The following is a 13188-nucleotide window of genomic DNA, read 5'->3' as shown; positions in this document are numbered from 1 at the left end:
AACTACAAATGTCTGATACCCATGCAGTATCTTAATATTCCAGTAACGAGCTCTGTTCCTTACAATTTTTCAAAATTGTAATATCTCCAACTGCAACTTGATCTCCAAAAATGTCTGGATGTAACTGAAGATGTGGGTGGGTTAAGCTTCTTAATGCTAATTCTTGGATTTCATATGCGTATTTAACAGTTGCCTTCAGTTCATTGTTGGTTCAAGTTAGAATCAACAGTGTTGCAGAAGGATACATGTCATCAGATGACTACACTCCAACCATGGTTTGTTTGTAAAAGCTTTTGCTGTTGCACTATCCAATTACTGGATGCGTGAATAATGCCTAAAACATGCTTCAATGATTAGCTCACAAAATTTGAAATATTTCACTGACACGAGCTTTAAACAAAAAGTGATAATATTAGCTCAATTTTTTCTACCTGTGAACTACATTCTTGGGATCTCATTACATTGGCCACGTCCAATACAATATTGTAAACTTCTTTACTCTGAAGGTCTGCATCAATCTCATCTCATCTGAAGTATTTGCTACTTTTAAAAGTTGTAGAACATATTATTGTCCTATATGAAGAAAATATAACTATTCCAAACAGCATTTTCTCATGTTGCCAAAAAGAAAGTGTAACTGTGACCATTCATGAGATCTGCAAGCAGGAGGTAATTGGCTATAAAGTATTGTAAACCCAGTGCTTGTTGAAGAGAAAGCAACTTGACACTGTTCTATGTAAGATTAGGACCATCTGTCTGGAAATAGATTCTTATCAAAAGTTTACTACACCTATTGGTTCTTGTCAAGGAGGTTCACAATAAAACAATCAACATTTTTACAAGTTTACACAGGTAGTTACATTGATTTCAGTGAAAGGAAACTTATACTGAAACAAAAATGCATGCAACTAGAAGACTTTTTTTTCTATATCGGAATAAAGAGCCAACTCTTTGTTCATAGATGTTTCACATGCACACCCTTTATTAATACTGTGTTCTTAACAGTAAATCAGAATTTCTAAAGCCTGTTTTAAATATGAAACATTCCAGCATATGGAAGAATCAACACAGTTGAATGTTAGTGAGTAATAAACTGTATTGCCTGTGATGTCTGTAAACGAAATAAACAAGTTGCAAATTGGAATTCATTGGGCCAGACCATGCCCGACTGGGCTTGCTGCCTGAATGCCAGCCCATGGTTCCTGCATGCCCTCTCCACTCTGGATTTTCTGATCCGTGACTTCCTTTGCCAACTGAAGTTGGAATTCTGATTCACTGCAATTTTACTCCTGTTTGCTTCTATAAATACTTGGCATCATTTGTATAAAATAGTGTAAACAGAGAGTAAATAGGATCAGAAAGGTTTATAATACATCCCTATAATAGTCTCTCAAACTGCGTTTGTTGTCTCTTGAAATGGGGCATCCTTCAGATGCTGCAGTGATATTTCTACTACAATTATCTGCAGCCTCAAAAATCTGGATTGGATCCTATTTTGCATGTTTCAATAACTATCTCTGAAAAATAGGTAGGGCTTCTAGCAATGGTAAAAGTTCCATGTCACTATTATCAGAAAGAGGCAAATTTAACCGATACATGCATCAGCTAATGTCTTAATCTTCATCGCTGTCTTTATGTATATACTGTCCTTATCTATAAAGTGCACTTTATCGTGTGTATATACATCTATAATGATCTGTAAAGTATACTGTATAGAGTGTATATAAATCTATATAGATTTATATAGATCTTGCCAGTGGGGAGATATACTGGCCCACATCAGGAGTGAGTTGTAACACAGGTTTGAGATTATAAATGCCTCATGGCTTTGCATCAATTGAAATCACTCTTTCCACCACCACCCCTCCATTGACAATAATATTCCCACATTAAACAGGACTGGAGGGGAACAATAGCAGACATTTCTTGGGGTAAATAATTAAAAGCATCTTGCAAATGTGAATCTGTCAATGACTGAACTGCATAATTCCTGCAGAATTCTCTATCATAGAATATTTGGAGGTTAGGTGGTGAAATAATTAAAGTAGTGAGATCTATAGATTAAAAATATATCAAAGCATAGTTCCCCCTGTCTTTATGGAAGCTATCCAACAATATTGAGAGAGGCAAGCAAGGATATTGTTGGGGACTGAATCTTTGCATCGTCGTTAGCTGTAGATGAACTCCCAGAGGCCGAGAGAATTGCCAATGTAGGTTTAAAAATGGCAGTAATGTCAAACCAGGAAATTGTAAGCTGGTAGCCTTAGGTCAATGGTAGGAAAATTATTGGAGAAGATTCTTAGTGATAGGATCTACTCACATATGGAAATGCATAGTTCAGTTTATTATTGTCATGTGTACCAAAGTGCCATGAAAAGCCTATGGTTGCGAGCTATCCAGTCAATGTAAAGACTATACGTGATTACAATCAAGCTTCCAGTGTGCAGATACAAGATGAAGGGTATAACATTTAGTGCAGTCTGATTAAAGATAGTTCAGTGATCTCAAATGTGGTGGATAGGGGATCAGGATCACGCTCTAGCAGGTGAGACGACCATTCGGTTGCCTGATGACAAGTGGGAAGAAACAATTTCTGAATCTCGAGGTATGCACTTTCAGGCTTCTGTATTTCTTGCCTGATGTGAGAGGGGAGAAGAGAGACTGACTGTGGTGAGACTGGTCGTTGATTATGCTGGTGGCCTTGCTGAGGCAGCAGGAAGTGTAGATGGAGTCCATGGAAAGGTTGGTTTACATGATGGTCTAGGCTATGCCCACAACTGCGCAATTTTTTTATGGCCTTGGATGGAGCTGTTCCCAAACCTTGCTGTGATACATCCCGATAAAATGCTTTCTATGGCACATCTGTAGAAGTTGGTTAGGGTTGATAGGGACATGTCAAACTTTCTAAGCATTTTAAAGATGTAGAGGTGCTTGTGTGCTTTCTTGGCCATTGCTTCTTTGTGGCTGGTCCAGGACAAATTGCTGGTGATATTTATTCCAAAGAACTTGAAACTATTGGCCATCTCTACCTTGACGCCATCAATGCGTACATGTGTATACTGTTTCCCCTCCCAAAGTCAATGACAATCTCCTTTGTCTTGTTGTTTTTGAGAAGATGTTATCTTGGCACCAGGTTACTAGATTTGCAATCTCCTTTCTGTAATCCATCTCGTCATTATTTGATATCTGACCCACTACGGTGGTGTCATCTGCAAACTTGTAAATTGAATTTAATTGGTATTTGTCTGCGCAGTCATAAGTATAGAAGGGGGCTAAGAACGTATCATTGAGGGACACCACCGTTGAAGATTGTTGTAGAGAATGATTTGCCTTCTATCGTCTCACATTATGGTCTGTTGATCAGGAAGTCGAGGACCCAAAGGGGAGGGCTGACTCCAAGTACCATGAATTTGGAAATGTGCATGGTTGGGATATTTGGGGCAGTCAGCATGGTTTGTGCAGGGGGAGTCATGGCGTACAAATTTGATTTGAGGTTTGTGAGGGAATGATAAAGATGATTGAGTATAGAATAGTTGATTTTGACTACATGGAATTTGGCAAGGTCAAGTCAAGTCACATTTATTTATATAGCACATTTTAAAAAACAACTCTCGTTGGCCAAAGTGCTTTACATTTGTTATAAACAAACAAACTACATACATATATACATATAGCCCTTGCTCAGTGGACGTCAGGAAAGGCTTGGGAGTATAGATAAGTTTTTAGTCTTGACTTAGAGGAGTCGATGTAGGGGGCAGTTCTGATGGGAAAGGGGATGCTGTTCCACAGTCTAGGAGCTGCAACCGCAAAGGCGCGGTCGGCCCTAAGCTTATGCCTAGGCGGGATATTCAGCAGCCCCAAGTTGGACGATCTGAGAGACCTGGAGGTGGAGTGGTGGGTGAGAAGACTTTTAATGTAGGAGGGGGAAAGCCCATTGAGGGCTTTGTAGACATAGAGGAGGGTCTTGAAATGTATACGGAACCGCACAGGGAGCCGGTGGAGAGAGGCCAGGATCTGGGTGATGTGGTCCCTTTTTCGGGTGCCCGTCAGGAGTTTCACTGCGGCATTTTGGACCAGTTGCAGGCGGGACAGGGAAGATTGGCTGATGCCAGTGTAAAGAGAGTTGCAGTGATCTAGGCGGGAGGAGATAAATGTGTGGATGATCTTTTCGAGGTCATCAAAGTGGAGGAATTGTTTTATTTTAGCTATCGTTGTTTTATTTTAGCTAGGTCCCTCATGGTAGGCTGATCTAGAAGATTAAGATACATAGGATCTAGGATGACTTGGTAAAATAGATTCAGAATTGGCTTGGCAATAGAAGCCAGAGGGTAGTGGTGGAGAAGTATTTCTCTGACTGGAGGTCTGTGACCTGTGGTGTTCGGCAGGGATCAGTGCCAGGACCTCTATTCTTTGGGATATATGTATATAAATGGCTTGCTTGAAAATGTAGATTAGCAGATTTTTTTGTGCTATGAGCCTGGAATTTATTGCATGAATGAGCAGAGGAGGCAGAAACTCACATCACATTTCAAGAGTACTAGGAAGTGTATGGGAAGAACAGTGATCTGTAGAGTTTTCGATATAATATTGGAAGGTGGATCAGGCTGGCAGCTTCCTTTTGACTTGTGTGGACACAATGGGTCTTATAAATCCTACATGATCCTTCATGCACGCTGCAGAGCAGATATTTTGGAATTGATCTCCTGAATATGCCATTCTTAGATTTCCCAGAATAGATTCCTCTCCTGCACATCTACCAGCATCTGCTCTCATCATAATGTACCACTTAAGAGATTTAGATTAGTTCAAAACAGTGCAGGCTAGCTTTAACTGCTGGTGAAGATTCATTGTTTAATTGTCCAGTCAGTGAACAGCACCACTAGTACTTTTCATGTAAAGCAGTTATGAAAAAGAGCAGGCAATATAAGGTTGGCTTGCTGCTTCATTACACTGAATGGGCAAGGTTCCACTCTGCATTGCAATTCAATGCACATCTATAGCCTCTATCAAATTTAGCTCCACTAAATTAAATCTTCCCTAACTCTTCGTAATATTAAAAACAGCTCATTTTGAAAGAAACCTATGAACAAATAATAGTAAAATTGTTTTTACTTTCACTGTACCTGTAAACTATTCAGTTGTTGCTCTCCCAGGAGACGCTGTGTCTCCTGCAGCTCCTGCTGAAAGCGTAACCGACTGTTTTTCAAATTTACACCACTTTTCTCTTGCATAAGCTTGGCATAAGCCTTAGCTGCTGAAAGTTGACTCTTGTGGTGGGAAACATTTGTAGCTTGCCTGTAAGCTGGTGGATTTGGGGATAAACAAGTGGCCCTAGAAATGCAATTCCAAAGAAATTATTTGCAAGATTATTCTTTCTGCACTCTAGCTAGAATTTTAGTTCTGGAATCTAAATTAATGCTTTAATTTAACTTATTTAAAACATCAATATTAGAGACAAGGCACATTATAAATCATACTTTGCTCACCATAACAAATCATTGAAAACATGATCAAATATAATGATAATAGGAAAAGATTATAAACAGAGAATAAGAAGTGGTGGGTTTCTTAAATGTGTATATTTTAATGCTAGGAGCATTGTAAGAAAGGTGGATGAGCTTAGAGCCTGGATTGACACCTGGAAGTATGATGTTGTGGCGATTAGTGAAACATGGTTGCAGGATGGCTGTGATTGGAAACAAAATATTCCAGGATTTTGTTGCTTCAGATGTGATAGAATTGGAGGGGCAAGAGGTGGAGGTGTTGCATTGCTTGTCAGGGAAGATATTATAGCAGTGCTTTGGCAGGATAGATTAGAGGGCTCTTCTAGGGAGGCTATTTGGGTGGAACTGAGAAATGGGAAAGGTGTAGCAACACTTATAGGGGTCTATTATAGACCGCCTAATGGGGAGCGAGAATTGGAAGAGCAAATATGTAAGGAGATAGCAGATATTGGTAGTAAGCACAAGGTAGTGATTGTGGGAGATTTCAATTTTCCACACATAGACTGGGAAACACATTCTGTTAAAGGGCTGGATGATTTGGAGTTTGTAAAATGTGTGCAGGATAGTTTTTTGCAGCAATACATAGAGGTACATACTAGAGAAGGGGCAGTGCTGGGCCTCCTGTTAGGAAATGAGACAGGTCAGGTGATGGAGGGATGCGTTGGGGAGCACTTTGGGTCCAGTGATCACAATGCCATTAGTTTCAATGTAATTATGGAGAAGGTCAGAACTGGACCAAGGGTTGAGATTTTTGATTGGAGAAAGGCTAACTTTGAGGAGATGCGAAAGGATTTAAAAGGAGTGAATTGGGACATTTTGTTTTATGGGAAGGATCTAGTAGAGAATTGGAGGACATTTAAAGGTGAAATTTTAAGAATACAGAATCTTTCTGTCCCTGTTCGGTTGAAAGGAAAGAGTAATAATTGGAAAGAGCCATGGTTTTCAAGGGAAATTGGACACGGTTCGGAAAAAGAGAGAGATCTACAATAAATATAGGCAACATGGAGTAAATGAGGTGCTTGAGGAGTATAAAGAATGTAAAAAGAATCTTAAGAAATAAATTAGAAACGCTAAAAAAAATATGAGGTTGCTCTGGCAAGTAAGGTGAAAGTAAATCCAAAGGGTTTCTACAGCTATATTAATAGCAAAAGGATAACGAGGGATAAAATTGGTCCATTAGAGAGTCAGAGTGGGACAGCGATGTGCAGAGTCAAAAGAGATGGGGGAGATATTGAACAATTTATTTTCTTCGGTATTCACCAAGGAGAAGGATATTGAATTATGGGAGGTAAGGGAAACAAGTAGGGTAGCTATGGAAACTATGAGGATCAAAGAAGAGGAAGTACTGACACTTTTGAAAAATATAAAAGTGGATAAGTTTCCAGGTCCCGACAGGATATTCCCTAGGACATTGAGGGAAGTTAGTGTAGAAATAGCAGGGGCTATGACAGAAATATTTCAAATTTTATTAGAAATGGGAATGGTGCCGGAGGATAGGCGTACTGCACATGTTGTTCCATTGTTTAAAAAGGGTTCTAAGAGCAAACCTAGCAATTATAGACCTGTTAGTTTGACGTCAGTGGTGGGTAAATTAATGGAATGGATACTTAGAGATAATATATATAATCATCTGGATAAACAGGGTCTGATTAGGAACAGTCTACATGGATTTGTGCCTGGAAGGTCATGTTTGAATAATTTTGAATTTTTTGAAGAATTTATTTACTAGGGAAATTGATGAGGGTAGAGCGGTGGATGCTGTCTATATGGACTTCAGTAAGGCCTTTGACAAGGTTCCACATGGAAGGTTGGTTAAGAAGGTTCAATTGATGGGTATTAATAGTGGAGTAGCAAGATGGATTCAACAGTGGCTGAATGGGAGATACCAAAGAGTAATGGTGGATAACTGTTTGTCAGGTTGGAGGCCGGTGACTAATGGGGTGCCTCGGGGATCTGTGTTGGGTCCACTGTTGTTTGTCATATACATCAATGATCTGGATGATGGTGTGGTAAATTGGATTAGTAAGTATGCAGATGATACTAAGATAGGTGGTGTTGTGGATAATGAAGTAGATTTTCAAAGTCTACAGAGAGATTTAGGCCATTTGGAAGAGTGGGCTGAAAGATGGCAGATGGAGTTTAATGCTGATAAGTGTGAGGTGCTACATCTTGGTAGGACAAATCAAAATAGGAAGTACATGGTAAATGGTAGCGAATTGAGGAATGCAGTAGAACAGAGGGATCTAGGAATAACTGCGCATAGTTCCCTGAAGGTGGAATCTCATGTAGATAGGGTGGTAAAGAAAGCTTTTGGTGTGCTGGCTTTTATAAATCAGAGCATTGAGTATGTAATGTAAGTTGGGATGTAATGTTAAAATTGTACAAGGAATTGGTGAGGCCAATTCTGGAATATGATGCACAATTTTGGGCACCAAATTATAGGAAAGATGTCAACAAAATAGAGAGAGTACAGAGGAGATTTACTAAAATGTTGCCTGGGTTTCAGCACCTAAGTTACAGAGAAAGGTTGACTAAGATAGGTCTTTATTCTTTGGAGCGCAGAAGGTTACGGGGGGAATTGATAGAGGTCTTTAAAATTATGAGAGGGATAGACAGAGTTGACGTGGATAAGCTTTTTCCATTGAGAGTAGGGAAGATTCAAACAAGAGGACATGATTTAAGAATTAAGGGTCAAAAGTTTAGGGGTAACATGAGGGGGAACTTCTTTACTCAGAGAGTGGTAGCTGTGTGGAATGAACTTCCAATGGAAGTGGTGGAGGCAGGTTCGATTTTATCATTTACAAATAAATTGGATAGGTATATGGACGGGAAAGGAATGGAGGGTTATGGTCTGAGTGCAGGTAGATGGGACTAGGTGAGAGTAAGTGTTCGGCACGGACTAGAAGGCCGAGATGGTCTGTTTCCGTGCTGTAATTGTTATTGTTATATGGTTATAATGCATGCCAAATTAGCAGCATAGTGGAATTTAGTTAATATGTTTTTTTTCAGGGAACTGCAGTTCAGTGACATAGTAACACGCAGTGGGTAGAATGCAGGATAGATGCCTCCTTCCATCCATACAATGTGAAGCATTTATGTAAAAATAACAAGATTTATTCAAATAAGAATGGTTGTGAAATGTAATTTGATGCAAAATCAAAACACAAACGCACTCAATTTTATACATCCAATGCCCTTGGGACAAAAATCCATCATTTATTTATTTGCCTCTAATCTACAATTTGAGATTTGTAATAGAAAAAAAAATCACATGTGGTTAAAGTACACATTGTCAGATATTATAAAAAATTATTTTTTATACATTTTGGTTTCACCATGTAGAAATTACAGCAGTGTTTACACATAGCCCCCCCCCCCCCCCCCCCCCCCCCCCCCCCCCCCCCCCCCCCATTTCAGGACACCATAATGTTTGGGACACAGCACAGGGGCCGGGGAGCGTTTTTGAAAGTGGGGAGGCTGAGCGATCACTGATCACCAGCCTCGGGGGTACCCAACGAGGGAACGGAATGACCGAGCGGGAGGAGATTGTGGGAGGGGGTCCCACAGTAGGGAGTATTTAAAATTTGATTATTAAAATCATGTTTTAGTGCATTGTAGAAGAATGATTTCAATGTTTTTTGTTTGAAGTATTTTTAAGATAATGTAGAGCCTACATGAGAGATAGGAGCAGGTGATTATTATTTTTGTTATTGCTTGACCTCCAAAAACTGGTACAGGCCATCCCTCACCTCAATAAATGGTGGGATATTTATCAGGGGAACCGGTTACCAGGGGATCAGGGTGACAGGTCACTGAGGTACTGGTTTCTGGGCACTCGCGCCCGCTCCGTTTATCGCTGTGTTTCCGGGCGTGTAGATGGACCGGTTGATGGCGGAACTGCTCCGGGAGCGGGGCCCAGGGTCAGTGAGAGGGTGGCACACACAGTACCCCATAACCCGAGGGAGGGCAGAGCCCCCAGGGTGGGTGGGGTACGCCGTGGTGGAGGGGGGGGGGGGGGGTGGAAGAGAGGGGTGTTGGGGCTGGACAGTGGGTTGGGCAAGAGGGGTTGTGTTGTGCTGGAGATGTTGACGTGTAGGGAGGTGTGGTTGGCACCAATATTGCTGCTGGAGTCAATGGGTGCAGTGGATGGCAGCCATTTGGCCCATTGAGCCTAGCCCGCTCTTTGAACGAGCATCCTCCTAGGTCCCCTTTTACCTTGTGTAGGAACTGCAGATGCTAGTTTATACCGAAAATAGATACATAATGCTTGAGTAACTCAGTGGATCAGGCAGCATCTCTGAAGAAGGGTCCCGACCCGAAAAAATACGTCACCCATTCATTTTCTCCAGAGATACTGCCTTACTAAGTTACTCCAGCATTTTGTGCTCATCTCTCCTATTGCCTTGCCCTTCTTCCCAAACCTTTACAAGGTTTCCCCTTCAGTGCTAGGCCCAGCCCTCTTCGTGAAGGGTCTCCTGAAACGCCGTCTCTCCACTCTCTACCGATTGCCTCTGGTGTGATCACCGAAGTCCATGTTGTACGTCTCTTGGAACAACTTCTCCTTGTTTGTTCCACCACAGGAGCCGGGCCCCTCCTCCTGTCGCTCGCTTCCTCACGGCTCCATGAGGAGTTTGGGCAGCCACCACCCCCCCCCCCCCCCCCCCCCCCCCCCCCCCCCCCGTTCATGGTTCAGCGGCCCACCAGGCCACCCCTACCGCGGTGAGTTGCTGACCCCCACCCCCCTTCCCGGTGTGTTACGGGCGAGGTTGGTGCTTCCTGCAGACACTGAATCGTCCGTGTCGGTCACCCAAGTACATCCGCTGGGCTGGCCGTTAACTCTCGGGTGAAACATCGCTAAAAAAGCGGGGGGGCTGGGGGTCTTCTCTGGTGATGCTCTGCCAGGACTGCATTGCAGCCATCTTTAGCTTGTGTCTTCTGTGGGCAGTGGTCATTGAAAAATCCACACCTGACTCCTACAGAGTGCTTCTGATCTGTCGGACAGGTGTTTGGGTTTTTTTTTATTACAGAGAGAATTCTTCTGTCATCAGCAGTGGAGGTCTTCCTTGGCCTGCCAGTCTTTTTCAATTAGTAAGCTCACGGGTGCTTTCTTTCTTCTTAATGATGTTCTAAACAGTTGATTTTGGTAAGCCAATGTCTCTAACAGTTTTATTCTTGTTTCTCAGTCTCATTATGGCTTCTTTGCCTTTCATTGGCACAACTTTGATCCTCATGTTGATAAACAGTAATAACATTTTCCAAAGGTGATGGAAAGACTGGAAAAGTGTGCTGAGAGCTCACTTATACCTGCCATAAGGAGGACACACTTAAGCAATTACAAATGCCTGTGAAGCCATGTGTTCCAAACATTATGGTGCCCTGAAATGGAGGGACTATGTATAAACATAGCTGTAATTTCTACATGGTGAAAAATTTCTACAAAATGTATAAAAATACCCTTTAATAAAATCTGACAATGCGCACTTTAACCACGTGATTTTTTTCTATTACAAATCACAAATTGTGGAGTACAGCGGCAAATAAATAAATGATGTGTCTTTGTCCCAAACATTATGGAGGGCACTGTATTTACAGCATGAATACTACTTACAATCCCTCACCATTCTTACATTTGCATTCCTCCAGTTGACTTTAATCAACAAATGAACAACCCCCCCCCCCCCCCCCAAACCCAGACTATGAACAACGCCACATATTCATCAACACCGTCTGTGGTCTGTTGTGACGTGTATATTACCACAGCTATACCTATGCCCAAAAAACCCCTGTACATTGGGAGATGTTGAGAATCCATGCACTCACCACCTGCCCAGCCCACCTGCAAAAGAAATACCCTTAAGGGCCTGTCCCACTGTACGAGGTAAGTTCTCCCGAGTTTCCCGATTCGAACTCGGAGAATTACGGTAATAGCCGCTCGTAGGTACTCGGGGCTCTTGTGGACATTTTTCACATGTTGAAAAATCTTCACGAGTCTTCACGAGCTTACCGCGTTTCCGAGTACCTGCCGTTAGCGTTACGAGCCACTAAGAGACGTTCCGAGCTCCGACCTACCCGCTACGTACATTCTACGTGCTTACCACGAGTTTGATTTTATTTTAACTCAAGAGAACTCTTGAATTACCTCGTACAGTGGGACAGGCCCTTTATACCCAAAATACCTTCCGCAACCACAAGGGCCAAATGGGCACCGTGTTTTAAAGTATTTACCAATATGACAACTTTGATTTGTGAAAAACAAAGGAAACCTGCAAATATCTTTAAAATGCTGGAAATTCTCAGTCAATATTTTGGGTCATGACCATTTATTAGACCTTTGACAAGTAACCTATAACAGACATTTTAACTTTTCTGTCCACTCTCTCTCTATGCATCTTAGAACATTTTTCTTCTTACATTTTTGGTTCTGATGAAGGGTCCTTGACCTAAAACATCAATTCTGTTTCTTATCCTGCTGGTGTTACTTGACCAGCTTGTGTGCTTCCAGCATTTTTTGGTTTTGCTTTGGCATTTTCAGCATTTGTTGTTTTTTGTTTTAAATATAAATCTTCTACTTGTTTCCAGAATTTTTGGATCTACCATAATTGGTCCAAACTTTTAGAAACCTGGATCTGCTCTCATAACTGGTATGAATCTGTTGAAATTTTCTGAGATTATACATTATTTCACTATATTTAAACTGCAGGTTCCTTCGGTTATGGAAAGCTTTGGTTATGAAAAGCTCCCTTTTCATAATTAATTTATTTGCTTTTTCTTAGATGTTACCTGTTCACAGTTGGTTTAAAAAAGCCAATTTTATTGCGTTGAGAGTTCATAATTTGTGGTTGAAAAGGAATACCAGAAGGCACAAGGCAGTTGCTCAGAAACATGATTACAATAAATGAGAAGATATAGGTACACTTACAGTAAATAACAAACTATTCTCTAGGTGGAATTTTAGTGAAGATGACTACTGAAAAAAAGATTTACATTAATGCTGTCATGCTCCTAACTTATCAAAACTATAATGTTTTATGGGCTCAAAATACAAAACTTTAAAATAAATATATGACATAGGTTTAAAGTGAAGGGGAAAAGATTTAATAGGAATCTGAGGGGTAACTTTTTCCACACAAAGGGTGGTGGATGTATGGAACAAGCTGTCAGAGGAGGTAGTTGAGGCAAGAACTAACCCAACATTTAAGAAGCAGTTCGACAGGTACATGAATAGGACAGGTTTGGACGGAGATGAACCAAATGCTGGCAGGTGGGACGAGTGTAGCTGGAACATGTTGGGCCGAAGGGCCTGTTTCCACACTATCACTCTGACTATGATTCTATGAATACTGAAGTAACATCTATGCATCCTGTTCTAATTATTCCCACCCTTTCATTTCAGCTGAAGTAAACACTAGATCTTCACCTCGCAATAATAATTATTATTATAAGGAGTTGAATGCGGAAATATTTATAGACAATAGACAATAGGTACATGAATAAGCCTTCGGCCCTTCATTCAATGTGATCATGGCTGATCATCCCCAATCAGTACTCCGTTCCTGCCTTCTCCCCATATCCCCTGACTCTGTTATCTTTAAGAGCCCTATCTAGCTCTTTCTCTTGAAAGTATCCAGAGAACTGGCCTCCACCGCACTCTGAGGCAGAGAATTCCATACTCACAACTCTGTGT

The 13188-nt window shown here is 41.2% G+C and overlaps 1 protein-coding gene across 3 annotated transcripts in view; it reads right to left on the bottom strand.

Annotated features, from left to right (window-relative positions):
* Positions 1-13188, bottom strand: part of cep126 (centrosomal protein 126) — a 104795-nt gene that overhangs the window by 46011 nt on the left and 45596 nt on the right. For all 3 annotated transcript variants that reach the window (XM_055637354.1, XM_055637352.1, XM_055637355.1), the window contains one exon: positions 5124-5331. In XM_055637354.1, the coding sequence (XP_055493329.1) occupies positions 5124-5331 (208 nt within the window). The remainder of the gene's footprint in view (positions 1-5123; positions 5332-13188) is intronic.

Source organism: Leucoraja erinacea, chromosome 6 (genome assembly GCF_028641065.1).
Source record: "Leucoraja erinacea ecotype New England chromosome 6, Leri_hhj_1, whole genome shotgun sequence".
NCBI lineage: Eukaryota > Metazoa > Chordata > Chondrichthyes > Rajiformes > Rajidae > Leucoraja > Leucoraja erinaceus.
The sequence above is the reverse complement of the archived record's forward strand: the minus strand, read 5'-3'. Positions and strand labels throughout refer to the sequence as shown.